This window comes from Pristiophorus japonicus, chromosome 1, assembly GCF_044704955.1.
Source record: "Pristiophorus japonicus isolate sPriJap1 chromosome 1, sPriJap1.hap1, whole genome shotgun sequence".
Taxonomy (NCBI): Eukaryota; Metazoa; Chordata; class Chondrichthyes; family Pristiophoridae; genus Pristiophorus; species Pristiophorus japonicus.
The window spans coordinates 93,775,203-93,803,018 of record NC_091977.1 but is presented as its reverse complement, the minus strand read 5'-3'; the positions used below and the strand labels follow the sequence as shown (position 1 = coordinate 93,803,018).

Below are 27,816 nucleotides of genomic sequence, written 5' to 3'. Positions count from 1 at the left end.
CTCATCCTTCATGGTTAGTGCAAACTGAGCCTATGCTCCTGGGCTTCAGGCAGAGGGCAAGTCACAAGTTAGCCATTGCCCAGGAGCAGTCTCTAGCTGATGAATTCAGTTTAAAGATGCATGGTTGCCTGGGACAGTGTACAAAGTAACTACAAGCAGAGAGTAAGAGAAGAAAAGTTGTGCAGGTGCCATCAATGTCTGTGTAGATATCCAAACTGTACTAGGAATGTGCAATCTATTTTTTTAGGTAACTGTTGCTTGGTGTAAAAATTTGGAGTGTAATGTCTGCACCAGCGTGTTGTGTCCAAAGTTCCCGTTAAGGAGCGCAATCTGAAGGTTCCACACAGGTCGGTCACTGGCTCAACTGCAGCCAGTTAAAGGGTCTACACAGAATTTTTTCTTTTTACAGGGAACATTGGTTATGTCTATCTTTTAATTTAGCAGTAAACAAGTTACTGTTTCTTCTGAGTCCTGTAGCTGCGTCACTACCAAAACAGAGAAAACCTCTAGTTTAAAATCACTGGGGTGGGGGGCGGTGATCTCATATTAAAGGTGGAATAAGTTCACTAAGGTTAGTTACTGCAGTCTGCGATGCTTATTGTTCTTAGCTATCAGTTCCAAAGACAAAACCACAGCAGACTAGAACCATAAAAGTATAAAGCTGAATTTGGAAGTCTCTGCTCTAAAATGAAAATAACCTATAAAAGTCCAATTTTATACAGGTTAAGGATGAGAGAATTGCATGAAAACAAATCAGTTAATGAAAAAAATATTTACTAAATTTCATAACATTTATAGTTCTGTCACAAGCTGTTCATTTGAAGGTATAGAAGTCTGTACCATGTCTAATGTAGCTTATTACCAAAAACTCAGGCCTACAAATTCTATAAGGTCCAAAATGGGCAGGAGCATTGCCCAGTGCCATTTGCCTGCGCTTGTTCAAAGTGGCAAAATTCATGCTGCCTGCTCATTTACATGATCGCAGCTCTGATCACATGCTAAACGTGCTGCTGATTGGTTTGGTACTCATGTGGGGGAAAGAAATTTGATGTAGTCTACTACCAATAAAGTTTGGGCTATGCTCTCTGCACTACTTAAAGGGGAGGTGCTTTGATGCAGAACCACCTCATTCTCATTCTAAACGATGCTATGCCCAACAGCTGTGGGAAAGGATAAGAAGATTTTCTGATGTGGCACTGGATGCCTTGGTCCTGGAGGTCCAAAGATGTCGTGTGGTCCTCTATCTGAAAGAGGGCAGGAAGCCTTCAAGGATGATCACAAGAAGGGTCCGAGAAGATATCGCTCAAGCCATTACTGCAGCGTGTTGTTCCCAGGATCTGGATCCAATGCTACAAAAAGTTCAATGACCTCACACAGGTGGTATCCCACCATCTGCACCACAAGCCTCATACACTGCTCAATGTGCCACATCCCCATCATTCACCTACCAACAATCTCTAGCTATCACCTCACAATCACTGCTTCAACATTCACACCCACATCTCACACCATGCACACACTGCCAGCTATTTAACTGTGGAGGCACATCACCCAAACATTGCACAACACTTACTGACACATTTCCCTTTCTCTTGCAGGCCAAGCTGGCACACAACTGTCAGGAACACCAATAGATGGCTGGAGGGCAAGCAAGAGTTGAGAACCTGGCAGACCTGGAGGAAGCAGTGCTGGTAATAATTGAAGGGCTAATGAGAGAGTCCATGGTGAGCTGGGAAGTGGAAAGCAATGGTGATGGTCATCATCATCATCATAATAATAGGCAGTCCCTCGGGGTCGAGGATGACTTGCTTCCACATTGAAACTGAATACTCAGGTGACTGATGAACTCATTTTAAATGGTATGTTCATACCTAATCCTTCTTCTCATCCCACAATCTCTTCTCGCTTGCAAGCTGCTGATCGTGCATGCATGATATCTTGCTTTCCTCCTGCCTCCCCTCACAACGCAACCCTTGTGCTTTTCTCCTTTCAGATACCCAAGAACTGCTAGCAGCTCAGCCTGCCCTGAAATTCTGGAGGAGAAGACACAGCGGCATACATCAGCTCAGAATATGGCACCGCGTGTACTTTAGAGGATAGTATAGAGGTGGGATCTGCACATGGTGAGTTACCAGGCACGAGTGGACTGCAGCCAGGCCACGGGGAAAAGGATAGCTCAAATGCCAGCTCCCCTCCTCCCTTCTTACTCCTCCTCTTTGAGTTGGTCCCAGAACCCATGGTGGCAAGGGCTGCGCACATGTGATGGCCAAGTTGTGCAGCATGTGCAGGCCACCATGAAATGGGACACCCACTCTTGCGTGTACCGGAGGGCTCCTCCTGAGTGGTCAGGACAGCGGAACCGTTCCTTGAGCACGCCAATGGTCTGCTTGATGATGTTCCCCATGGCAACATGACTGTCATTATATGAGTACTGGGCACGAGTGGCAGGGTTGTGGAGGGGAGTCATCAGCCAGGTGCAGAGCCGATAGCCCTTGTCTCCAAGCAGTCACCCTTGGGGTTTGATGTGGTGGGTGGATAATTTCTGGCGCACTGAACTGGTGCAGGATAAAGGCATCATGACTGCTGGCAGGATATCGAGCTCTCACCATCATGATGCTGGGCGTGGTTGCACACCAACTGCACATTAAGTGAGTGGTAGCCTTTGTGGTTACGAAACATCTCTGGATTTGTGTACCGCGCCCGCAAAGCGCGTGTGTATGGTCGATGATGCCCTGCACCATGGGGAAGCCTGCTATCCTGGCAAAGCCACATGCATGCTCATCCTGCTTCTCTCTGTTCAGAGACAAGACAATGAAGTTCCTCCCCCTGGAGTCGGGAGCCTCTATGATCTCCCAGATGCATCGATGGATGGCAAACTGGGAGATGCTTGCTATGTTTCCGGACTGGAAGGATGGCAAAAGAAATTGAGGATCACTGGGAGAGCTATTGCCGCACTGCTCGGAGGCTGAAGGTCTGGTTGCAAGAATTCTGTGACCACCTCGTTGGTGAAGCAGAGCCTCCTAATGTACTGCTCCTGGCTTAGTGCAGACAGGAAAAGTGTTCTCTGAAGAGCTGAGGTGGGTAAGGCCTCCAGCTGAGAGCCCACCTGCCCCTCCTCTCTCTGCAAGCATCTTGTCCTCTTCCTCACTGCCTTCACTCCATCTTCCGAAGTTACTCGAGCACAAGGGGGAACTGCAAGTGTTGTAAACAGAAGCCTTTAAAATGAGAAGCAAGTTGTTCTCTACTTGCAGCAACCCCCCAGCAACTTTAAATAACTTTACAAAGCTCCAGACAGTTCCACAAACTTATGGACAGAGCCAGTCGAACTGAAAAAGCAAGTCAGTGCTAGATGTTGATGATCTCTTTAAATAGTGCTGGTGGGGAGTCCTTCCTGCTACTGAATACATGGTCAGCGGGTTGTGATTATGAGAGGGCAGTAAGTGGAGCGGCGACGTCAAAAATGGCAGATCATGCATCAAATCAGTGTTGCACATTCATTGATGACATGATCTGCCTCACTTTAAATATCTGGAGCGAACACAGGCAATGGCAGCCTTCCCGACCTCCCCAAAATGGCGCCCACCACAGGACGGCCGAAAACGAGGCGGCTGCCATTTTTCTAGCAAAACCGGACTTAATGGTGAGGCTAAACCTCCAAATTTCACAGCCACAATCTTTAGCAAGAAACTGCACACACATGGTGTTTCATTACTTTATTTGAAATGCTATGTGGCTTGGTTTACAAAATATATAAACAGTGTGCTCATTACAGTAATGCAAATCTTCTGGTGTGCTTAGCAAGAACCTCCTTATAAACTAAACAGGACATTTAAAGGCTGTTCAATAAAAGGGGAAATCAAACCAAGTGGAATAAGTATTTACTTAGCAAGTTTACAGTTAAATTATAAAATCAAACTTTTGTTTCATTATCAGGTATATGTTAAAAAACAAACAAATATCATGAAACATAAATTACAATTAAAGCCTTGAGATTTAAAAAAATGCAAAATGCAGTTCATTTTCTGTACAGCATATTTCTTTTAAAAATAAAGGAAGGAAAGAATTGACTCCATATGCAAAATAGTTTGCAAACATAGGAGATTGACTGAGAAATAGTAGGATTTTTAAAATGAGTGTGCATTTTTTTGTATTTACAAAATATTTCACTTAAAATGTTTAAAAAGTGGAAACCTGTAATCAATTCATTGACATTGTACATGCAAAATATAGAGTAAGGCAGTTAAACAATCATTTTCTGGTTAATACAAAACAGTAATAGTGTAGTTTGGTATGTAACATGCTTTCTCGTCTCTGTGCTGCGATAGAACAAAGAGCAGCGCCTCTTCTGTCAGATGCCACACAGTAGCTACCTGCACACCAGTTCTCTTTTGTAAAATGTTAGGATATTGTGAAAACCCCTTTCATTCTCCTTTTTTCCATGTAAATTTCTTCAGGTTATTTACATCCCAGCCTGTATCACTTCAGCCATGAGTTGATTGGTTGTTGGGAGCCTGAGGAGTAGGAGTTGGGGAGGGGGGTGTTTTCAAAATACTGCTGAGTCATCAGAATGTCCTTTCTTTGCGTTCCAGTAAAATGTTTATAAAATCACTATGGAGTAACCAACATTCACGTGTACAAATATGTACAATGAAAGTACCTCCTTTGAGAATTGAAGGATATTTGTTGGTAGTTTTTCCCCATGCATCAGTTTTTACTTCATAAAGCGTGTTTCATTACAGTTCAAAGTGTCAGCATCTAGGTTACTGTGTTATATAAATACGAGGTATTGCTCGATAGTGTAAAGTTGCACAGCAACAGTAGAAAATCAAAACTGCTTATTCAGTCGAGTCGTAAGCCTCCAGAACACATTTCTGTTCAAATGTGCAATACTAGCCACCTTTGCGGCCTGCATACGTTCCACTGAACAGTGAATATAAATTGCAAGGATCAGAGATTTCTTACTGTGCCAGCTGCCAATGACAAATTTAAGGGCAGCCTAATACAAAAAGGCAAGCCACCGATAAGATTGCACCCATGTGAGTAATGAATAGAGATGCTCTTTTTAAAGAAAAATCAAAAAGACTTAAGGTTTAACACTTTGCTGTTTCACATTCTTTTTTTTAAATCACTAATGTGTTGGTAATGAATGCGGCTTCATCTTTGTTTGGAAAAAAATTAGTTCATGCTTCTGTATCCACTTCCACTTCAGCAGTTTGTGGGGTGTCAGCATCACCGAGTAACTCTGTTTCTGGTACCAACATTTCATCGTCTTGGAGATTCTCAGATGCAGGTACTTCTTCTACAACAGTGGGCTCATTAGGCTCATCTTCTGTGCCATTTGACTGGTCTGGGATCAAAGCAATGCGGTCTGTACCAGACGCATTTGAGGGCGCTGTTGTTACATAACCTGTACTCGTGGAGCCACTTCCACTGTTGTGGGAACCTGTCTTTGGTACCATCTGTGGGGGTAACTGCTGAGGCATCTGCATCTGGATTTGCATTGGGTAAAAATTTGGCAAATAGGCACCATAGGTTGGCATTGGCTGGTAGCCATTTACTGGAATGTACAATTGGGGTGGTGGAACCATCGGCCGTATCTGTCCTTTTACAGGTATGAACTGAGGCGGTGGAAAATGTGCTTTTTGCTTTGGTCCCACATATCTTGCATTACTAACATTACTGACTGGACTTGTGCTGAGGGAACTAGTCTGTGTGGCATTGCTGCCCCCAGAAGGAGGAGCTGAGCTGTTATAGTTGGACAGATTTTCCCACGTTCGGAGTCTTGTGTGGATATCTTTAAACCGTGGTCTTCTTGATGGAAATTCATTCCAACATTCCAGCATCAGACTGTACACCCAGGCTGGGCAGTCATCAGGACAAGGCAATACATGACGGTTTCTTATCATTTCTATGACATCTTGATTGGAATACCCACAATATGGTTGCAGGCCATAGCCAAATATTTCCCACGCCACTACCCCAAATGACCATATATCGGAATCGACAGAAAACTTGCCATATATGATGGCTTCAGGTGGCATCCAGCGGATCGGTAGAAGTGAATTCCCCATCAGCTTGTAGTAATCTGCAGAGTACACCTCTCTGAAAATGCCCAAATCAGATATTTTTACATGGAGTTTATCACAAACCAAGACATTCCTAGTGGCCAGATCCTTGTGTACGACATGGTGGCTGGAGAGATATTCCATGCCTGCTGCTATCTGAGTCACAATGTGCAGGAAGTCAGCTGGCTCCAGTGCAGACTTCACTGTCCTGTCATCATCGCTACTGCCAATATCTGAATGTGGTGACCGCATTACTAGGAATTCATGAAGGTCACTCTGGGAAGGGTAACTAAAGATCATGCTCATGGGCTGTTCTTTGGTCACTATGCCAAGGAGGCAAACGATATTTGGATGCTGCAGCCGAGATCGCATCAAAGCTTCATGTTTGAATTCTTCTCTAAGGGACACTTCAGTTTTATCCTTCATAGTTTTAATAGCTATAACTTGTGCTTGTTCGCCAGGGCCTGTGCTGTACAGATGTCCCTTGTATACTTTCCCAAACCGATCCTCTCCAAGCTCTTCCATAAATCGCACTGCAGATAGACAGATATCTTTCAATTTCCCCTAGAAAGACAATCCAAAAGAAATTGGTTAACAAAAGAGTCAGGGGTAGAGTTTTCACATTGGGCTTAATCAGGAAATTGTGCCAAAAATGCGCTTGAAATTACACTGGTTAGGTTACAGTTCATGTTTCCGATCATTTTTTTTTGCATAATCACAAATGTAAAATCTTCAATAAACCAGCGCAGTACAGCATAATTGTTTCTTTTTCTTTTCTTTCCATTAAAAATTATCCCTTGATGTATTTTAAAGTGGTAACCAGGTGCAGTTTTATTAATACAGGTGAAAATGAGTTTATCACGAAAAATAAATATCTTTAATAAGAGTATCCAGTCCTCCACCCATTAGTAACCAGATTTACAACCACTGAAAAAAGACTTTAAAAAACTATACTGAACCATTTAATAGTTTCACTGGTGTACACTAGTCAGTTTCTTAGTAAATGAAATATTTTTGATGTGAGAAAATATTTAAAATGTGCCCTGAGGAACTCCTGCAGCAATATCCTGGGACTGAGATGATTGGCCTCCAACAACCACAGCCATCTTTCTTTGTGCAAGGTATGACTCCAGCAAGTGGAGAATTTTCCCCAATTCCCATTGACTACAATTTTACTAGGGCTCCTTGATGCCACACTCGGTCAAATGCTGCTTTGATTTCAAGGGCAGTCACTCTCACCTCACCTCTGGATTTCAATTATTTTGTCTATTTTTGCAGCAAGGCTGAAATGAGGTCTGGAGCCGAGTGGTCCTGGCAGAACCCAAACAGAGCATTGATAAGCATGTTGTTAGTGAGTAAGTGCTGCTTGATAGCACTGTTGATGTCACCTTCCATCACTTTGTTGTTGATGATTGAGAGCAGGCTAATGGGGTGGTAATTGGCCAGATTGGATTTGCCTTGCTTTTTGTGGATAGGACATACCTGGGCAATTTTACACTTTGTTGGGCAGATGCCAGTATTGTAGCTATATGGGAACAGCTTGGCTAGAGATATAAGAACATAATAGGCGCAGGAGAAGGCCATACGGCTCCTCAAGCCTGTTCCGCCATTTAATACAATCATGGCTGATCCGATCATGGACTCAGGTCCACTTCCCTGCCATTCCCCATAACCCCTTATCAATTAAGAAACTGTCTATCTCTGTCTTAAATTTATTCAATGACCCGGCTTCCACAGCTCTCTGAGGCAGCGAATTCCACAGATTTACAACCCTCAGAAGAAATTCCTCCTCATCTCAGTTTTAAATGGGTGGCCCCTTATTCTAAGATTATGCCCCCTAGTTCTTGTCTCCCCCATCAGTGGAAACATCCTCTCTGCATCCACCTTGTCAAGCCCCCTCATAATCTTATACGTTTCGCTAAGATCACCTCTCATTCTTCTGAATTCCAATGAGTAGCCTACTCAACCTTTCCTCATAAGTCAACCCCCTCATCCCCGGAATTAACCTAGTGAACCTTCTCTGAACTGCCTCCAAAGCAAGTATATCCTTTCTTAAATATGGAAACCAAAACAGTAGGCAGTATTCCAGGTGTGGCCTCACCAATACCCTATATAACTGTAGCAAGATTGCCCTGCTTTTATACGCCATCCCCTTTGCAATAAAGGCCAAGATTCCATTGGTCTTCCTGATCACTTGCTGTACCTGCATATAACCTTTTGTGTTTCATGCACAAGTACCCCCAGGTCCCGCTGTACTGCAGCACTTTGCAATTTTTCTCCATTTAAATAATAACTTGCTCTTTGATTTTTTTCTGCCAAAGTTCATAACCTCACACTTTCCAACATTATACTCCATCTGCCAAATTTTGGCATGGCTAGTTCTGGAGCACGAGTCTTCAGCACAACAGCCGGGATGTTGCCTGGGCCCATAGCCTTTTCCATATCCAGTGCGCTAAGCCATTTCCTGATATCATGTGAAGTGAATCGAATTGGCTGAAGACTGGCTTCTGTGATGGTGGGGACCTCAGGAGGAGGCCGAGATGGATCATCCAGTCGGCACTTCTGGCTGAAGATGATTGCTTCAGCCTTGTCTTTTGCACTTACATGCTGGGCTCCACCAACATTGAGGATGGGGATATTCATGGAGCCTCCTCCTCCCATTAATTGTTGCACGACTGGAAGTGGCAAGACTGCAGAGCTTTGATCTTATCTGTTGGTTGTGCGATCACTTAGCTCTGTCTGTAGCATGCTGCTTCCACTTTTTAGCATGTATGCAGTTCTGTATTGTAGCTTCAGCAGTTTGGAACCTCATTATTAGGTACACCTGGTGCTGCTCCTAGCATGTTCTTCTACACGCCTCATTAAACCAGAGTTGGTCCCCTGGCTTAATGGTAATGGTAAGAGTGAGTGATATGCCGGGCCATGAGGTTACAGATTGTGGTGGAATACAATTCTGTTGCTGCTGAAGGCCCACAACAACTCATGGATGCCCAGTTTTGAGCTGCTAGACCCGTTCTGAATCTATCCCATTTAGCACAGTGGTAGTGCCACACAGCATGAGGGAGGATGTCCTCAGTGTGAAGACAGGATTTCATCTCCACAAAGACACTGCAGTGGTCACTACTACCAACACTGACATGGACAGATGCATCTGCGACAAATAGATTGGCGAGGATGAGGTCAAGTATGTTTTCAGCAGCAGCAGAACTGTATTCCACTACAATCTGTAATCTCATGGCCTGGCATGTCCCTCACTCTACCAGAAAGCCAGGGGACCAATCCTGGTTCAATGAGGAGTGCACGCCAAGAGCAGCACCAGGTGTACCTAAAAATGAGGTGCCAACCTGGGAAGCTGCAACACAGGACTACATGAATATTAAACAGCAGAAGCAGCATATTATAGACAGAGCAAAGCAATCCTACAATCATCGGATCAGATCAAAGCTTTGCAGTCCTGCCACATCCAGTCCTGAATGGTGGAGGACAATTAAACAACTAACGGGAGGAGGAAGCTCCATGAATATCCCCATCCTCAATGATGTCAGAGCCCAGCACACGTGTGCAAAGGAAAAGCCTGAAGTATTCACAACCATCTTCAGCCAAAAGTGCCGAGTGGATGATCCATCTCGGCCTCCACTTGAGGTCCCCACCATCACAGAAGCCAGTCTTCAGCCAATTCGATTCCCCCCACGTGATATCAAGAAACAGCCGAGCGTACTGGATGCAGCAAAGGCTATGGACCCCAACAACATCCCAGCTGTCGTGCTGAAAACTTATGCTCCAGAATTAGCCGTGCCTCTAGCCAAGCTGTTTCAGTACAGCTGCAACACTGGCATCTACCAAACAATGTGGAACACTGCCCAGGTATGTCCTGTTCACAAAAAGCAGGACAAATCCAATCCAGCCAATTACCGTCCCATCAGTCTACTCTCAATCATCAGCAAAGTGATGGAAGGTGTTGTCAAGAATGCTATCAAGCGGCATTTACTCACCAATAACCTGCTCACCGATGCTCAGTTTGGGTTTCGCCAGGACCACTCGGCTTCAGATCTCATGGTCAAAACATGGGCAGAAGAGCTGAATTCCAGAGGTAAGACGTGAGTGACTGCCCTTAACATCAAGGCAGCATTTGACAGATTGTGGCATTAAGGAGCCCTAGCAAAATTGAAGTCAATGGGAATCGGGGGGGAAAACTCTCCACTGGCTGGAATCATACCTAGCACAAAGGAAGACGGTTGCGATTGTTGGAGGTCAATCATCTCATTCCCAGGACATTGCTGAAGGAGTTTCTCAGGGCAGTGTCCTAGGCCCAACCATCTTGAGCTGTTTCATCGATGACCTTCCCTCCATCATAAGGTCAGAAGTGGGGATGTTCGCTGATGATTTCACAGTATTCAGTTCCACTCAACTCCTCAGATAATGAAGCAGTCCATAGCTGCATGCAGCAAGACCTGGACGCATTCAGGCTTGGGCGGATCAGTGGCAAGTAACATTCATGTCACACAAGTGGCAGGCAATGACTATCTCCAACAAGCGAGTCCAACCACCGCCCCTTGACATTCAACGGTATTACCATCGCCGAATCCGACCACATGATTGGCACTCCATCCTCCACCTTAAACATTCACTACCCCCACTACTGGCGCACTGTAGCTGCAGTGTGTACCAGTTAAAAGATGCACTGGAGCATCTCGCCAAGGCTTCTTCAACAGCATGTCCTAAATCTGTGACCTCTACCACCTAGAAGGACAAGGGCAGCAGGCCAATCGAAACACCACCACCTGCAAGTTTCCTTCCAAGTCACACACCATCCTGACTTGGAACTATATCGCTGTTCCTTCATAGTCGCTGGGACAAAATACTGGAACTGCCTCCATAACCGCACTACGGGAGTGCAATCACCACATAGACTGCAGTGGTTCAAGAAGGGGGGCTCACTACCACTTTATCAGAGGCAAATACTGGCCTTCCCAGTGACGCCCACATCCCAGGAACGAATGAAAAAAAAAATGAAGATTGGTTAAGTTCCCAAAATAGATCAGTACTATTACATAGGCTTGGAGATTCCCGAGGCAACTCTTCGCTGGGAGACCCTATCCCGAATTTGAGACAGGTTAATTGCTTCGCGTAGGGTGGCCTCAAGAGGGTCTCACACCAGTTCTCAACAGCGAGAGTTTCACCGAGGCCTTTTAATTGCATAAAGGAAGGAAATTCCTGGGATAGCTTATGAACTCCCTCCGACACACTCCCTTGATTTGGGAGGAGGGGGGAGCGGGGGGAGAAGGTGGGTTGCAGATCCACACATGACCTTCCCGCCAATTGGAATTTAAAGATCTTGTCCAGCAGAGTAGGGTTTTGGCTCCAAACGTGACTTGTGCCCTGTCCAGCCTCAGGCACTTCCAGGGCTTAACATGTTCAAAAACAATCTCAAACTCCTTGTAAATGTAAGACTCTGGAATTACACTATGTACAGATCCTAAAATATAGATGAGACAAACAGATCTTGAGTTTAGCAGTATAGACTTAATGCAGCCCGAACAACAGATAATGCTCCTTGCAGTTATATATATATTTCACCCCAAGAAGTTTCAAATGTGGCAGCCATTCTGCACCAGCAATATCCATAAATGGCTATGAGGTGAACGATCAATTAATGTTTGCCAGGTAAACGTCAAACTCTTCTGTGAAAAGTGCATTTGGATCCTTGAATGCCCATTTCCACAACTGGACCAAGCAGACAGGACCTTGGTTTAACATCCCCTCCACAAAGAGAGAACCTCCAATAATGGAGGACTCATCACTAGAGTGTGAGTCTAGATTATGCACTCAAACACATAGTCTTGAGCTCAGAGGAGAGAGCACAACCATTGAGTCAAGCTGACAGATGATCTGAAAATTATATAACGATGTTAAAATATTATGTGACACTAGCATAAAATTACCTGTTTGTGAGGGCTAATGAGTGGCATCTCCATGTCCTGACTGGGAGATGCCATCAGCTGACGCCTCTGTGGAGAAGGTGCAGACGCCTTGTGTTTGTTTCGACACATACAGACAAGGAAAAACAGCAAAGCAATGACCAGTGGAATGGCAATGCTGGGGACAAGTATGTAGAGGATCTCCATTTTGCTATTTTCACGTGGATCTGTAGAAATAAACAGGTAAATAGGCTGTTGATATTGCTCTGGTTTGCTCAGAGTGCCATACTGGAGCATCCCTTTACACTGGTGGGCGTAGTTTATAGGCCCCCAAATAATAACTTCACGGTGGGGTGGACAATAATCAAGGGAATAATGGAGGCATGTGAAAAAGGAACAGGCAGTAATCATGGGGGATTTTAACCTACATAACGATTAGTCAAATCAAATTGCACGGGGTAGCCTTGAGGAAGAATTCATAGAATGCATACGGGATTGTTTCTTAGAACAGTATGTTACAGAATCTACAAGGGAGCAAGCTATCTTAGATCTGGTCCTGTGTAATGAGACAGAATAAACGATCTCCTAGTAAAAGATCCTCTCGGAATGAGTGATCACAGTATGGTTGAATTTGTAATACAGATTGAGGGTGAGAAAATAGTGTCTCAAACGAGCATACTATGCTTAAACAAAGGGGACTACAGTGGGATGAGGGCAGAGTTGGCTAAAGTAGACTGGGAACACAGACTAAACGGTGGCACAATTGAATAACAGTGGAGGACTTTTAAGGATGTCTTTCATAGTGCTCAACAAAAATATATTCCAGTGAAAAAGAAGGGCGGTAAGAGAAGGGATAACCAGCCGTGGATAACCAAGGAAATAAAGGAGAGTATCAAATTAAAAACCAATAAGGTGGCCATGGTTAGTGGGAAACTAGAAGATTTGGAAAATTTTAAACGACAGCAAAGAATGACTAAGAAAGCAATAAAGAAAGGAAAGATAGATTACGAAAGTAAACTTGCGCAAAACATAAAAACATTTAGTAAAAGCTTTTACCGATATATAAAACGGAAAAGAGTGACTAAAGTAAATGTTGGTCTCTTAGAAGATGAGAAGGGGGATTTAATAATGGGAAATGTGGAAATGGCTGAGACCTTAAACAATTATTTTGCTTCGGTCTTCACAGTGGAAGACACAAAAACCATGCCAAAAATTGCTGGTCACAGGAATGTGGGAAGGGAGGACCTTGAGACAATCACTATCACTAGGGGGGTAGTGCTGGACAGGCTAATGGGACTCCAGGTAGACAAGTCCTCTGATCCTGATGAAATGCATCCCAGGGTATTAAAAGAGATGGCGGAAGTTATAGCAGATGCATTCGTTATAATCTACCAAAATTCTCTGGACTCTGGGGAGGTACCATCGGATTGGAAAGCAGCTAATGTAACCCCTCTGTTTAAAAAAGGGGCAGACAAAAGGCAGGTAACTATAGGCCGGTTAGTTTAACATCTGTAGTGGGGAAAATGCTTGAAGCTATCATTAAGTAAGAAATAGCGGGACATCTAGATAGGAATAGTGCAATCAAGCAGATGCAACATGGATTCATGAAGGGGAAATCATGTTTAACTAATTTCCTGGAATTCTTTGAGGATATAACGAGCATGGTGGATAGAGATGTACCGATGGATGTGGTGTATTTAGATTTCCAAAAGGCATTCGATAAGGTGCCACACAAAAGGTTACTGCAGAAGATAAAGGTACGCGGAGTCAGAGGAAATGTATTAGCATGGATCGAGAATTGGCTGGTTAACAGAAAGCAGAGAGTCGGGATAAATGGGTCCTTTTCGGGTTGGAAATCGGTGGTTAGTGGTGTGCCGCAGGGATCGGTGCTGGGACCACAACTGTTTACAATATATATAGATGACCTGGAAGAGGGGACAGAGTGTAGTGTAACAAAATTTGCAGATGACACAAAGATTAGTGGGAAAGCAGGTTGTATAGAGGACACAGAGAGGCTGCAAAGAGAATTAGATAGGTTAAGCGAATGGGCTAAGGTTTGGCAGATGGAATACAATGTCGGAAAATGTGAGGTCATCCACCTTGGGGGAAAAAACAGTAAAAGGGAATATTATTTGAATGGAGAGAAATTACAACATGCTGCAGTGCAGAGGGACCTGGGGGTCCTTGTGCATGAATCCCAAAAAGTTAGTTTGCAGGTGCAGCAGGTAATCAGGAAGGCGAATGGAATGTTGGCCTTCATTGCGAGAGGGATGGAGTACAAAAGCAGGGAGGTCCCTGCTGCAATTGTACAGGGTATTGGTGAGGCCGCACCTGGAGTACTGCGTGCAGTTTTGGTCACCTTACTTAAGGAAGGATATACTAGCTTTGGAGGGGGTACAGAGACGATTCACTAGGCGGATTCCAGAGATGAGGAGTTACCTTATGATGATAGATTGAGTAGACTGGGTGTTTACTCGTTGGAGTTCAGAAGGATGAGGGGGGATCTTATAGAAACATTTAAAATAATGAAAGGGATAGACAAGATAGAGGCAGAGAGGTTGTTTCCACTGGTCGTGGAGACTAGAACCAGGGGGCACTGCCTCAAAATACGGGGGAGCCAATTTATAACCGAGTTGAGAAAGAATTTCTTCTCCCAGAGGGTTGTGAATCTGTGGAATTCTCTGCCCAAGGAAGCAGTTGAGGCTAGCTCATTGAATGTTTTCAAATCACAGATAGATAGATTTTTAACCAATAAGGGAATTAAGGGTTATGGGGAGCGGGCGGGTAAGTGGAGCTGAGTCCACGGCCAGATCAGCCATGATCTTGTTGAATGGCGGAGCAGGCTCGAGGGGCTAGATGGCCTACTCCTGTTCCTAATTCTTATGTTCTTATGTTCTTATAAACATCCTTTTATTGATTTGTAAGCTTTTGCTGTTTGAATAGTGTGTTGAAAAGATAGTTGGAGAAGTGGTTTGTTTGTAAGTTGTTGAGAACTCTTGAGGGAGCACACAGTTAAACCAGAAGCACATAGGCAAACAACTACTATGATGTATAGTCATCTTCCTTGTAATATCTACCTCAGTGTCTGCTCTAACCCAGTTCTACCATTGAGGTTATCAGGGTTCACTGACATACATTTTGCAAAAAGATAAACAGAAATAAAAGGAAGTCAACGTTGATAAATTTACATAACTTAATTGAGAAAATGTCACTGATGGTAACAATGTTTAAATCAGAAGCTACAGTAACCGTCACTAACAATTTTAAGCACATGTATGAAGTTTCCAGTCAGGTGACAAAATATTTTTCGACAAAAATGCAAGTTAAAGGGAAGAAGAGGAAGAAATGTTATTAAAATAACAGTTTATTTTCAGTCAGTCATTTCTATTTACCAATCATTTACCAACATTTCCTGAAGTCCCCAAACTTAATGTTTTGGGAACTTAACTGATAATTATTTCAGTGACTGCTTTGTAAAATATCTCACTGTTACCTTGCATACAATTAATTTATTCAATAATGACTTTGTATCTTATAATTTTACAGATATATTAGCTTGGCCATCACTATGAATAATTTATTGAGTAAATTTAAGTATTTAAAACATTAATTAAAAGTACGTTTAAATCACATGAAATCTCTTACTTTCTCTGTTTATCTGGCTTCAAGTCATGGATGAACCAGAGTTTTCTCCAGCTGAACATCAGGAAAACTGAAGCCATCTTATTTGGTGCTCGACCAAAACTCCATATCCTTAACGGCAACTCCAACCCCTTTCTAAGCAGATGGCTCATAGTCTTGGTGCCCTGACCCAGAGCAGAGCTTCAAATCCATTACTCTGACCACATATTTTCATCTTTGAAACATTGCCCCTAGAATGGCTACCCCTATCTTACTCCCATTGCCACTAAAACCCATAATTACACTTGCATTATTTTGACTCAACTTCGCAAGCACTTTTGTCTCTCATACCTCAGATTCCTCCCTAAACAAGCTCCACCTTATCCAAAATTCCATTACTTGCATCCTCCCCACATTAACTCCCGCTTGCTAATCATCTCTATCCTTTCAATCTCCACTGACTTACTCATTTTCCAATGCACAAAATTCAAAATCCTTACCTAAAATTTACAAGTCCCTCCATGGCCTCACTCCATCCATTCTCTGCAACCTCACCTCGCTCTGCATCACAGCCCACATCCTATAATTGTCCAACTCTGTACATTCTCTCTCTCTTCCCCCCTCCCCAGTGCTCCTCATTTGGTGTCACAGCTTTGATATATATGCTCAAGAACTCCCTTCGTAAACCTGTGCCATATTCTATCTTTAAAGAGCTCACCATACCTACCTTTCGACCTGGATTTAAAGTTAGCTCTCCTAATTATCCTACTCTGGCTCAGTCTGTTCTCTCATTCATGGAGCATTTTAGCTCATTTTATTACAGTAAAGCACTATAGAAATGCAGGTTGTTGTAATAGACTTGAACACATAAATCTAGACTGACATTCCAGTGCAGTGCTGAGGGAGTGCTGCACTGTCGGAGGTGCTGTCTTTCGGATGAGACGTTAAGCTGAGGCCCTGTCTGCCAGTGTCCTGGTAGCCTGGCCAATATTTATCCCTCAATCATAACAAAAATAGATTATCTGGTCATTATCACATTGCTGTTTGTGGGAGCTTGCTGTGCACACATTGGCTGCCCCGTTTCCCCCATTACAACAGTGACTACACTTCAATAAGTACTTAATTGACTGTAAAGAGCTTTGGGACATCCAGTGGTCGTGAAACGTGCTATATAAATGCAAGTCTTTTAATATTTTTACTTCCTTTCTTTAATGAACTACTGTAGCGCCCTCCAGTGCTCAATTTAATATTGTAGCACTATCAGGGTTGTATAAGCATTGCAGTGCTATATTGTCAGTGATTTAGACAAGCAACATTCTTTTTTAAGTTATCAAATTTCAGTCTTTATGTCTCACATTAGAATCATAGAATGATAAAGCATAGGAGGCCTTTCAGCCCATTGTGCCTGGTCTTTGATAGAGCTGTCCAATTAGTCCTACTCCCCTGCTCTTTCCCCATTGCCTTGTAATTTTCTTCGCTTCAAGTATTTATCCAATTCTCTATTGAAGGCTACTGTTGAATCTGCTTTCACCACCCTTTCAGGCAGTGCATTTCAGATCGCAACCACTCACTGCATAGTCTTTTTTCCTTCAGGTCACCTCTAGTTCTTTTGCCAATCACCTTCAGTGTCCTCTGGTTACAGACCCTTTTACATAGAAACATAGAAAAATAAGTGCAGGAGTAGGCCATTCAGCCCTTAGAGCCTGCACCATCATTCAATAAGATCATGGCTGATCATTCACCTCAGTACCCCTTTCCTGCTTTCTCTCCATACCCCTTGATTCCTTTAGCCATAAGGGCCATATCTAACTCCCTCTTGAATATATCCAGCGAATTGGCATTAACAACTCTCTGCGGTACGGAATTCCACAGGTTAACAACTCTCTAAGTGAAGAAGTTTCTCCTCATCTCGGTCCTAAATGGCTTACCACTTATCCCTGAAAACAGTTTCTCCTTATTTGCTCTATTAAAACTTCTAGCAAATCTCCTGTTAACATTCTCTGCTTGAAGGAAGAGAACAATCTCAGTTTCTCAGGTTTCTCCATGAACTGAAGTTTTTCATCCTTGGTACCATTCCAGTACCTCCTCTGCACCCTCTCCAAGGTCTTGATAGCCTTCCTAAAGTGTGATGCCCAGAAATGAACACAATACTCGAGCCAGTATTTTATAAAGGTTTAGTATAACTTTCTTGCTTTTGTAGTCTATGCCTCTATTAATAAAGCAAAGTAATCCAATATGCTTTTCTAACAGCCTTCTCAACTTGTCCTGCCATCTTTAAAGATTTGTGTACGTGCAGCCCCAGGCTTCTCTGTTCCTGCACCCCCTTTAAAATTGTATCATTTAGTTTATATTGCCGCTCTTCATTTTCCTACCAAAATGTATCGCTTCACACTTCCCTGCCTTAACTTTCATCTGCCGTGTATCTGCCCATTTCACCAGTCTGTCTATGTCCTCCTAAAAAGTCGGCTACTTTCGTCCTCATTGTTTACTACATTTCTGAGTTTTGTTTCATTCGCAAGCATTGAAATTATGCGCTGTATACCCAAGTCCAGGTCATTAATATAGATCAAAGTGCAAGTGTCCTTATAGCGACCCATGGGGAAACACCACTGTATCTCTCCCTCCAGTCTGAAAAACAGCTGTTCATCATTACTCTCTGCTTTCTGTCCCTTAGCCAATTTCATATCTACGTTGCCACTATTCTTTTAATCCCATGGTCTTAATTTTGCCAACATGTCTATTATGTGATACTTTATTGCAAGTCCTTATATACGTCATCAATACTACTACTACCGCCTCATTTACTGCTACATTGGCACATCCTCTTCTCCAGTGAAAACAGATGCAAAGTATTCACTTAATACCTCAGCCATGCCCTCTGCCTCCAAAAGATGATCTTTTTGGTCCCTAATCGGCCCCACCCTTTCGATGACTACACTTTTACCATTTATACGTTTATAAAAGACTTTTGAGTTCTCTTTAATGTTAGTCACTAATCTATTCTCATACTCTCTCTTTGTCCCTCTTTTTCCCTTTTTATATCTCTTCTGCACTTTCTGAATTCAGCTTGGCTCTCTACTGCATTATGAACCTTAAATTATAAGCCTCTTTTTGACTTCCTATCTTTAGTCATCCAGGGTGCTCTAGCTTTGGATGCCCTTCCTTTCCCCCTCATGCGAATATGTCGGGGCCAAAATTACCCACTGCCCGAAACGAGTTGTACCTATTGCTTTTCGGCGTTCTATACCGCCGAAATGGATGCGGTGGCCACAAGGTGGGAATTCAGCATTTTTGGTTGAAAAATGGAGTGGAGTGGTATTGGTGGCGGGAATGGGCTGCTTGCAGCAGTGTGAGTGCGGAGTGGCCGATTGGGCCGTGAAATTCAACTAGTGCCGATTTACTGCCAACGAACCAGCTGCTCCCTGGCCTTCTTAAAGGACAGGTTTTGCAGCTAGGCCCTGAGCAGGGAATCAGTTTCTTGCAAAGGTATGGCTAATCCAGGAAGAGCAAGGAGGACCAGCCGATTCTCTGATGCGTAACTCAAGACCCTCATTGAGGCTGTGGAGGGAAGGAGGTACATTCGTTGCCCCGACATAGGCAGATGGACTCGCGCTCTATTTATCAATGCCTAGAGAAAGATTGCTTTGGAGATGTCGGGGACCTCCATTCATAACCGCACCGCCACCCAATGCCGCAAAAGGCTCAACAGCATCATTCACCTGATGAAAGTGAGTACATGTTCCCCCAGCTCCTCACCTTCCATCCACGAGCCTCTCCTTTACCTTCTCTTATTTCCCACCTTCACTATATAGTCACTGAAGCAGCATTTGATTGCTGAGGATTGTATATGTATGCATTCTCGCAATGGAGACTCCCTTTCATGTCAGAGTTACACCTGCATGTAATGGACCCACACTTGCACTCATTGCCGAGGCCTCATGATACTGTTACTCAGCAAGCCTTATTTGATTTGCAGGTGAAGGTTCCTCACACTAGTTTTAGTTTCCCCTAGGAGTGGAAATATCCTCTCTGCATCCACCTCTTCAAGTCCCCTCATTATCTTATGTTTCACTAAGATCACCTCTCATTCTTCTGAACTCCAATGTGTATTGGCCCAACCTACTCAACCTATCTTCGTAAGTCAACCCCCTCATCTCCGGAATCAACCTAGTGAACCTTCTCTGAACAGCCTCCAATGCAAGTATATCCTTCCTTAAATACGGAGACAAACACTGTACGCAGTACTCCAGGTGTGGGCCTTACCAATACCCTGTACAGTTGTAACAGGATTTCTCTACTTTTATACTCTATCCCCCTTGCAACAAAGGCCAACATTCCATTTGCCTCCCTGATTACTTGCTGTACCTGCATACTAACTTTTTGTGTTTCATGCACAAGGGCCCCCAAGTCCCTCTGTACTGCAGCACTTTGCAATTTTTCTCCATTTAAATTATAAATTGCTTTTCTATTATTTCTGCCAAAGTGGATGCACTCACATTTTCTCACAATATACTCCATCTGCCAAATTTTTGCCCACTCACTTAGTCTGTCTATATCCCTTTACAGATTATTTGTGCCCTCCTCAAAATTTGTTTTCCCACCCATCTTTGTATAGTCAGTAAACTTGGCTACATTACACTTGGTCTGTTCATCCAAGTCATTAATATAGATTGTAAATAGTTGGGGTCCCAGCACTAATCCCTGCTGCACCCCACTAGTCACTGTTTGCCAACCGGAAAATGACCCATTTATCCCGACTCTCTGTTTTCTGTTACTAAGCCAATCCTCTATCCATGCTAATATATTACCCCCAACCCTGTTATCTTTTATCTTGTGCAGAATAGTGGTTATGTTACTGGCCTGGACTAATGATCCGGAGGCAGTAGTTCAAATCCCACCACAGCAGCTGTGGCATTTAAATCCAGTTAATGAAATAAATCTAGAATAAAAAGCTAGCATCAGTAATAGTGACCATGAAACTACCGGATTGTCTTAAAAACCCATCAGGTTCACGAATGTCCTTTAGGGAAGGAAATTTGCCGTCCTTACCGGATCTGGCCCATAGGTGACTCCAGACTCACAGCAATATGGTTGATTATTAACTGCTCTCTGAAATGGCCAGTTGCACCAAACCACTTAAAGAAGCATCACCACACGACTGCAGCGGTTCAAGAAGGTGGCTCACCACCACCTTCTCGAAGGCAAGTAGGAATGGGCAATAAATGCCGGCCTTGCCAATGACACCCACACCCCGTGAATGAATTAAAAAACGTGAGTCAATATGTAAATAATGTTAATTTTAGAGCTCTTGTGTAACAGGTGTGGTATTCTTATCCTTAAAGTCCTGACCAGTAGCTTTGGAGAATGACTACAGCACATCTTCTGTTTAAGGTTTTTTTTATTATTTGGTCCAGAATTACCTAGAGATTTAATATTGAAGAAACTGATGGTCTGTTCGAAGTATGTTTCAATTTATTTAATTCAAATGCTCACTCTTCGCGTTCTTCCCTCACTCCGAAGCACCATTCTCCAAACAAAATGGTGAGCAAGCAACCTGCTCCCAATCCTTTACCAGTGCTGCTCTGGAGCTAGTTGTCAGGTTATGCACAACAGCAGCTCAGGGTGTTGTGCCTCTGCATTTCTTTACCTCGATGAGGAGAAAAAGGCCAGCCTCCACTTGGTATCTTCGCCGAAGAGCACAGTTGAACCAAGCAGAGGGATATTAGCATTGGGGAATGGAAAACATTTACCATTTCAAGCACCCAGATTTGGAATCAAGCAATCCTGGATCAGTAATAGTATGGGCTGGATGCAGAAGAAGACTCCCTCTACTCAGCCCAAGTCTCAGAATAGTACTTCCTACTGCACCAGTGAGACATTTTCCATTCCCCTTCACTAGCTATCCTTGTGACCTTCCCGAATGAGATTATCAATGATTGCCAAATTAGGGTTAGTTCTGCAGTGTGTCTCATGCTTACTTTCACCCCATCAGTCCAGGTTGGGGTCAAACCAAGCCCCAAAGATCACAGGGTAGTATGCTAACCCACTCCACTACTTTGTCCTTTATTAATGATAGTTTGCCTTTCCTTTATATTGTTTAGGTTTAAATTACATGTGATTCATTGCAGGTGAATTCACTATTATACTTAACATACTGTTAGCAAAATATCAACATATGGTTTTATGGTACAGGTTATGTTATCACGAAACAGGCTATTAAAGCTTACGGCAGGCAGGAATATCACAGAGTTCAAGACGAGCTTCACTCTGTGTGTAGCACCAGGGTCCATCCATTTGTCCACCGGGATTTCGACAGTAAGCATGGCCACCTCCAAGTTCTGGATACTCCAAGCTGCTGAACTGATGAGGGTGAGGATATTGGGAATTCCACAACTGGCACTTGTATCCTGATTTGGTCATGCTGACCGTTCCTCTGTAATCTGCTCCACTGCCATTGTAGCATTTATTATCTGTATGGCCAACTTAAACAAAGATACACTTAGCACATAGAGAACATTAGACTTAATAAAATATATTTTATTTAATGCTCAAAACCCTAATCTTCTTTGTTCCTGCAATTCATGCTGGTTATTTTGTTATACATCCTTCAATCACACCTAACTTTTGTTCTCGCTTTGCCTTCAGTGTCATTCCTCGCTGACCCAGTAATAAAATCCACATGATATAGTGGTTCAATGTAGCTGCAATGTTTTGGTGTTAAGTTTGAAAATATTTCTGGCTGTAGCCTGTGTTTTACAATAACAATGTATCCAATAATAATTCATAATTAGACTTCAAAAAGGAACTCTCACTCAGACTGAACTAATCTTGAAGTCTACATATATTTGAAACTCATGTTGATTCCCCTCTCAAATCTGTTACCAAAGAGACCATAATAAACTTTGAAACATTACATTCGGAAAAAGCTGAGTACAAGATTTTGGCTTAGCTAGCTCCTGGAAATATCTCTTCCTTCAGTCACTCCGGCTCAGAGTCACTGACCTGGAGTGCGAGTTAGAAAGGAGGGGGAGCAGTTTCTGGATAGTTACACTCCAGAATAAAGCATGAGTTCAGAAAGGGGATGGTGCGACTGTTAAGGAGCCGGGTGGCGGGACTTCGGTGAGGTTGAGAAGGAGGTCCCACAGACACTGGTCCTGTCCAAGAGATGTGATGTACTAGCAAGCTACCTGTGAGGACAAGAAGAAAGAGTGCAGGCAGGACAGCCACAAAGTAGACCAAGGAACCATGTTCAGGGGGTGGGGGGGGGTGGAAAAGAGCAGAATAGAAATGTGATAATGATAGGGGATTCTATAATTAGGAGGATAGATAGCGTCCTCTGCAGCCACAAATGAGAATCCCGAAGGGTATGTTGCCTAACCGGTGCCAGGGTAAGGGATATCTTGTGGAGGCTGGAGAGGAATTTGGAAGAGGGAGGGAAATCCAGTTGTCGAGGTCCATGTTGAAACAAGTGACTTAGGTAGGAACAGGAAGGCAGTCCTGCTGAGGGAGTATCAGGAGTTAGGAACTCTGGATTATTGCCCTAGCCATGTGAAGATTGACATAGAAACAGTCAGATCTGGAGAATTAACAAGTGGCTAAAGGGCTGGTGTGGGAAAAGGAGTTCCTTTTCATGAGACACTGGCACCAGTACTGGGACAGGAAGCAGTGGTATCGATGGGACAGGCTCAACCTGAACCAGAATGGGACCCATGTCCTAGCAGAAAGGGTAAATAGGGAGGTGGCAAAGGCTTTAAACTAGTAAGACGGGGGAGTGATCTCCAAGAAATGAAATCAGCCTAAATATAAATGAAACAGGAGAGGAGAACATAGGAAAGACTAAAGTAAGAGAGGACAAAGACGGCCAAGGAATAGAGAGTTATAGAACAGGAGTATAAAAAGATGGTTAAAATAAAGAGAGAAGAACTGCTGTTAAAAATGAATTAAACTCACTGTACAGCAATGCGCACAGTGTCCATAACAAAACAGGGGAACGGGAAGTAATAATACATTGCGAGGAACCAGACATAGTTGAGATGACTGAGACATGGCTACAGAAAAATCAGGACTGGGAATTAAACAGTGTAGGGTAGAACATATTTTGAAAAGATAAAGGGGGAAAAGGGGGCGGTGGAGTAGCTGTACATATTCGGGATAACATAATGGCAGTAGAAAAAAAGTGAGGCAACTATCAGTAAGACAGAAATAGAATCCATGTGGATAGAGATAAAAGATAATAAAGGATTAATCACACTATTAGGGATAGTCTACAGACCACCTAATAGTGGAACGGAGGTGGAGGAAGAAATATGCAAACAAATTAGAGAAATAAGTAAGAACATAGAATAATAATCATGGGGGATTTCAACTACCCTGATATTAATTGGACAGAACAGGTAGGAAAAGGGGATAAGAGAATGGAGTTCCTACAATGTGTACAGGACTCCTGACAAGGGAGGATTTGCTACTGGATCTAGAAATGGGGAATGAACCAGAGCAGATAAAATAAATAAAACCAGGGGAACATCTAGGCAATAGTGGCCATCATATAATACTCTTTAAGATGATAATTGAGAAGAACATAAGTATGACGAAGACCAGGGTAATAGATTGGAGAAAAGCTGATTTTGAGGGTCTGCAAATAGAATTTGGGAAAATAAAATGGACAACAATATTGGCAAACGATGATGTAGAACAGTGGGAAAAATTTGAAATGCTATTCAACAGAGTCCAGGAAAAACATATTCCACTAAAAAACAGAAGAAGATAAATACTATTGAGACACCATGGATAATAAAGACACAAGGGAAAATTTTAGGGTAAGGAAAGAGGCATACACTAAGTAAATGGACAGCAGGGGCAAGCATGACAAGGGAGAATATGAGGAGATTAGGAGAGAAGTAAAAATAAAATAGGAAGGCAAACAGGAACTATGAAATTAAATTATCAAAGAACATAAAACAAAGTAGTAAAATATTCTGCAAGCACATAAATAAAAAAAGGAAAGTCAGGATGGGAATAAGGCCAGTAAGGGACAGACAAGATAAAATCACAGGCAGCGATAAATAAATGGTAGAAATATTAAATAATTACTTTGCTTCAGTATTTACCAGGGAGATAGAATAGGTGGACATGACATTGGATGATGAGATTAAAAATTAGATAACTGTATTTAAAATTAAAAAAGGAGAAATATTAAATAAACTAATCAAACTCAAACAGGATTAAACCACTGGTCCAGACAGATCACATCTGTGCATTTTAAAAGAATCTAGGGAAGAGATAGCACAGATATTACTATGCATATTTAATAATTCATTAGAAAAAAGGTGTAGTGCCAGAAGACTGGCAGCTAATGTGACACTTATATTTAAGCAGGGAAATAGAACATGTTCAGGGAAGTATAGACCAGTTAACTTAATATCGGTGTAAGAAAAAAAATAATGGAATCCCTACTAAAGGAAAAACAGAATTAATGGAAACCAAAAATATAATAATGAAGTCAGCATGGATTTCAAAAGGATTTTTTGAAGAAGTAACAGAGAGAGTAGACAAGGGTAATGCAGTAGATTTAATTGATCTAGATTTTCAAAAGGCCTTTGATAAGGTACCCCATAATAGACTAATTAATAAAGTCAGGGAATGCAGAGTCAGGTGACAAGTAGCTTAATGGATAGCTGGCTTCAAGCCAGAAAGCAGAGATAAAGGGTAGCTATTCAGATTGGCAGAAGGTGGGTAGTGATGTTCCACAAGGATCAGTGCTGGGACCACTGTTGTTAAAAATTTATATTGATGAATCAGACTTTGGAATCAAAAACACAATTTCTAAATTTGCAGACGACACCAAATTGGGGGGGAGGCGAATAGTCAATACTGAGGAGGACTGCAACAAATTGCAAGACAAAATTGCAGAATGGGCATATAATTGGCAAATGAATTTGAACAGAAGAAAAATAGGGAGGTCACATATTACTTGGAAAATAAGAATTGGAAACTAGGTTTCGGTTCATAGGGCACTGGCACCAGTACTGGGATAAGAGAGAGCTGTTCCGTTGGGACGAGCTTCACTTGAGCCATGCTGGGACCAGGTTCCTGGTGAACTGAATAACTAGGGTTGTAGATAGGGTTTTAAACTAATTAGTGGGGGGGAGGGATCAGGTGAGTAGAAGTTTAAAAAGTCAAAGAGAAAGGAGAAGGCAACAGTGCAGGGTAATGATAACCCAGTGTGACAGGAAAGGACAGAGCGTACAAACATAAGAGTGCATCAGAAATTGGGGTCAGTAGGGAAAATGGTAAAAAGTCAAAATTAAAAGCTCTATCTGAATGCATGCAGCATTCATCAGACGACAAGATGAGTTGATGGCACGAATAGAAATAAATGGGAATGATCTGATAGCCATTACAGCGACATAGTTGTAAGGTGACAGAACATTCAAGGGTATTTGACATTTCAGAAGGATAGGCAGAAAAGAAAAGGAGGGGTAGCTCTTTTAATAAAGGATAAGATCAGTGCAGTCGCGAGAAATGATATTGGCTCAGAAGATCAAGATGCAGAATCATTTGGGTGGGGATAAGAAATAATAAGGGAAATAAGTCACTAGTGGAAGTAGTCTACAGGACCCCTGCAGGACAGAGTATAAATCAAGAAATAATGGAGGCTTATAAGAAAGGTACGACAATAATCATGGGCAATTGTCATCTTCATATTGATTGGACAAATCAAATTGGCAAAGGTAGCCTTGAGGAAAAGTTCATCGAGTGTATTCGGGATGATTTCTTAGAACAATACATTGTGGAACCAACCAGGGAGCAGACTATTTTAGATCTGGTAATGTGTAATGAGACTAGATTAATTAATGATCTCATAGTAAAGATCCTCTTGGGAAGAGTGATCATAGCTTGATAGAATTTCAAATAGTTTGAGGGAGAGAAACTTTGGTCTCAAACTAATGTCCTGAACTTAAATAAAGGCAATTACAAAAAGGTATGAAGACAGAGTTGGCAAATGTGGACTGGGAAAAAAAGATTAAAGGGCAAGACAGTAGATAAGCAGTGGCAGACATTTAAGGAGATATTTCATAACTCTCAGCAAAGATATATTCCAGTGAGACAGAAAGACTAAGAGAAGGGTGAACCATCCGTGGATAACTATGGAAGTAAAGGATGATATCAAATTGAAAACAAAGACATACACTGTTGCGAAGATTAGTAGGGAAAAAACGGGATGAGGTCCTACAAGATGAATTGAGGGAGCTAGGAGCTAAATTAAAAAGTAGGACCTCAGAAGTAGTAATCTCGGGATTGCTACCAGTGCCATGTAATAGTCAGAGTAGGAATCGCAGGATAGCTCAGATGAATACGTGGCTTGAGGAGTGGTGCAGAAGGGAGGGATTCAAATTCCTGGGACATTGGAACCGGTTCTGGGGTGGGTCCAGTACAAACTGGACGGTCTGCACCTGGACAGGACCGGAACCAATGTCCTAGCAGGAGTGTTTGCTAGTGTTGTTGGGGAGGGGTTAAACTAATATGGCAGCGGGATGGAAACCTATGCAGGGAGACAGATGGAAGTAGAATGGGGGCACAAGCAAAAGATAGAAAGAAGAAAAGTAAAAGTAAAAGTAGAGGGCAGAGAAACCCAAGGCAAAAAGCAAAAAGGGCCACATTACAGCAAAATTCTAAAGGGCAAAGGGTGTTAAAAAGACAAGCCTGAAAGCTCTGTGCCTCAATGCGAGGAGTATGCGGATTAAGGTGGACGAATTAACTGCGCAGATAACAGTTAAAGGATATGATGTAATTGGCATCACGGAGACATGGCTCCAGGGTGACCAAGGCTGGGAACTCAACATCCAGGGGTATTCAACATTTAGGAAGGATAGACAGAGAGGAAAAGGAGGTGGGGTGGCGTTGCGAGTTAGAGGAAATTAATGCAATAGTAAGGAAGGACATTAGCTTGGATAATGTGGAATCTGTATGGGTGGAGCGACGGAATACCAAAGGGCAGAAAACGCGAGTGGAAGTTGTGTACAGACCACCAAACAGTAATATTGAGGTTGGGGACAGCATCAAACAAAAAATTAGGGATGCATGCAATAAAGCTACAGCAGTTATCATGGGCGATTTTAATCTACATATTGATTGGGCTAACCAAATCGGTAGCAATGCGGCGGAGGAAGATTTCTTGGAGTGTATTAGGGATGGTTTTCTCGACCAATATG

General features: G+C 42.7%; 1 protein-coding gene across 2 annotated transcripts in view; it reads right to left on the bottom strand.

Annotated features, from left to right (window-relative positions):
- Positions 1-4,112: 4,112 nt before the first annotated feature.
- Positions 4,113-27,816, bottom strand: part of ror2 (receptor tyrosine kinase-like orphan receptor 2) — a 415,513-nt gene continuing 391,809 nt past the window's right edge. For both annotated transcript variants that reach the window (XM_070859424.1, XM_070859490.1), the window contains exons 7-9: positions 21,832-22,086; positions 12,008-12,210; positions 4,113-6,629 (exon numbers count right to left, since the gene is read on the bottom strand). In XM_070859424.1, the coding sequence (XP_070715525.1) occupies positions 5,181-6,629; positions 12,008-12,210; positions 21,832-22,086 (1,907 nt within the window). In that variant the 3' untranslated portion in view covers positions 4,113-5,180. The remainder of the gene's footprint in view (positions 6,630-12,007; positions 12,211-21,831; positions 22,087-27,816) is intronic.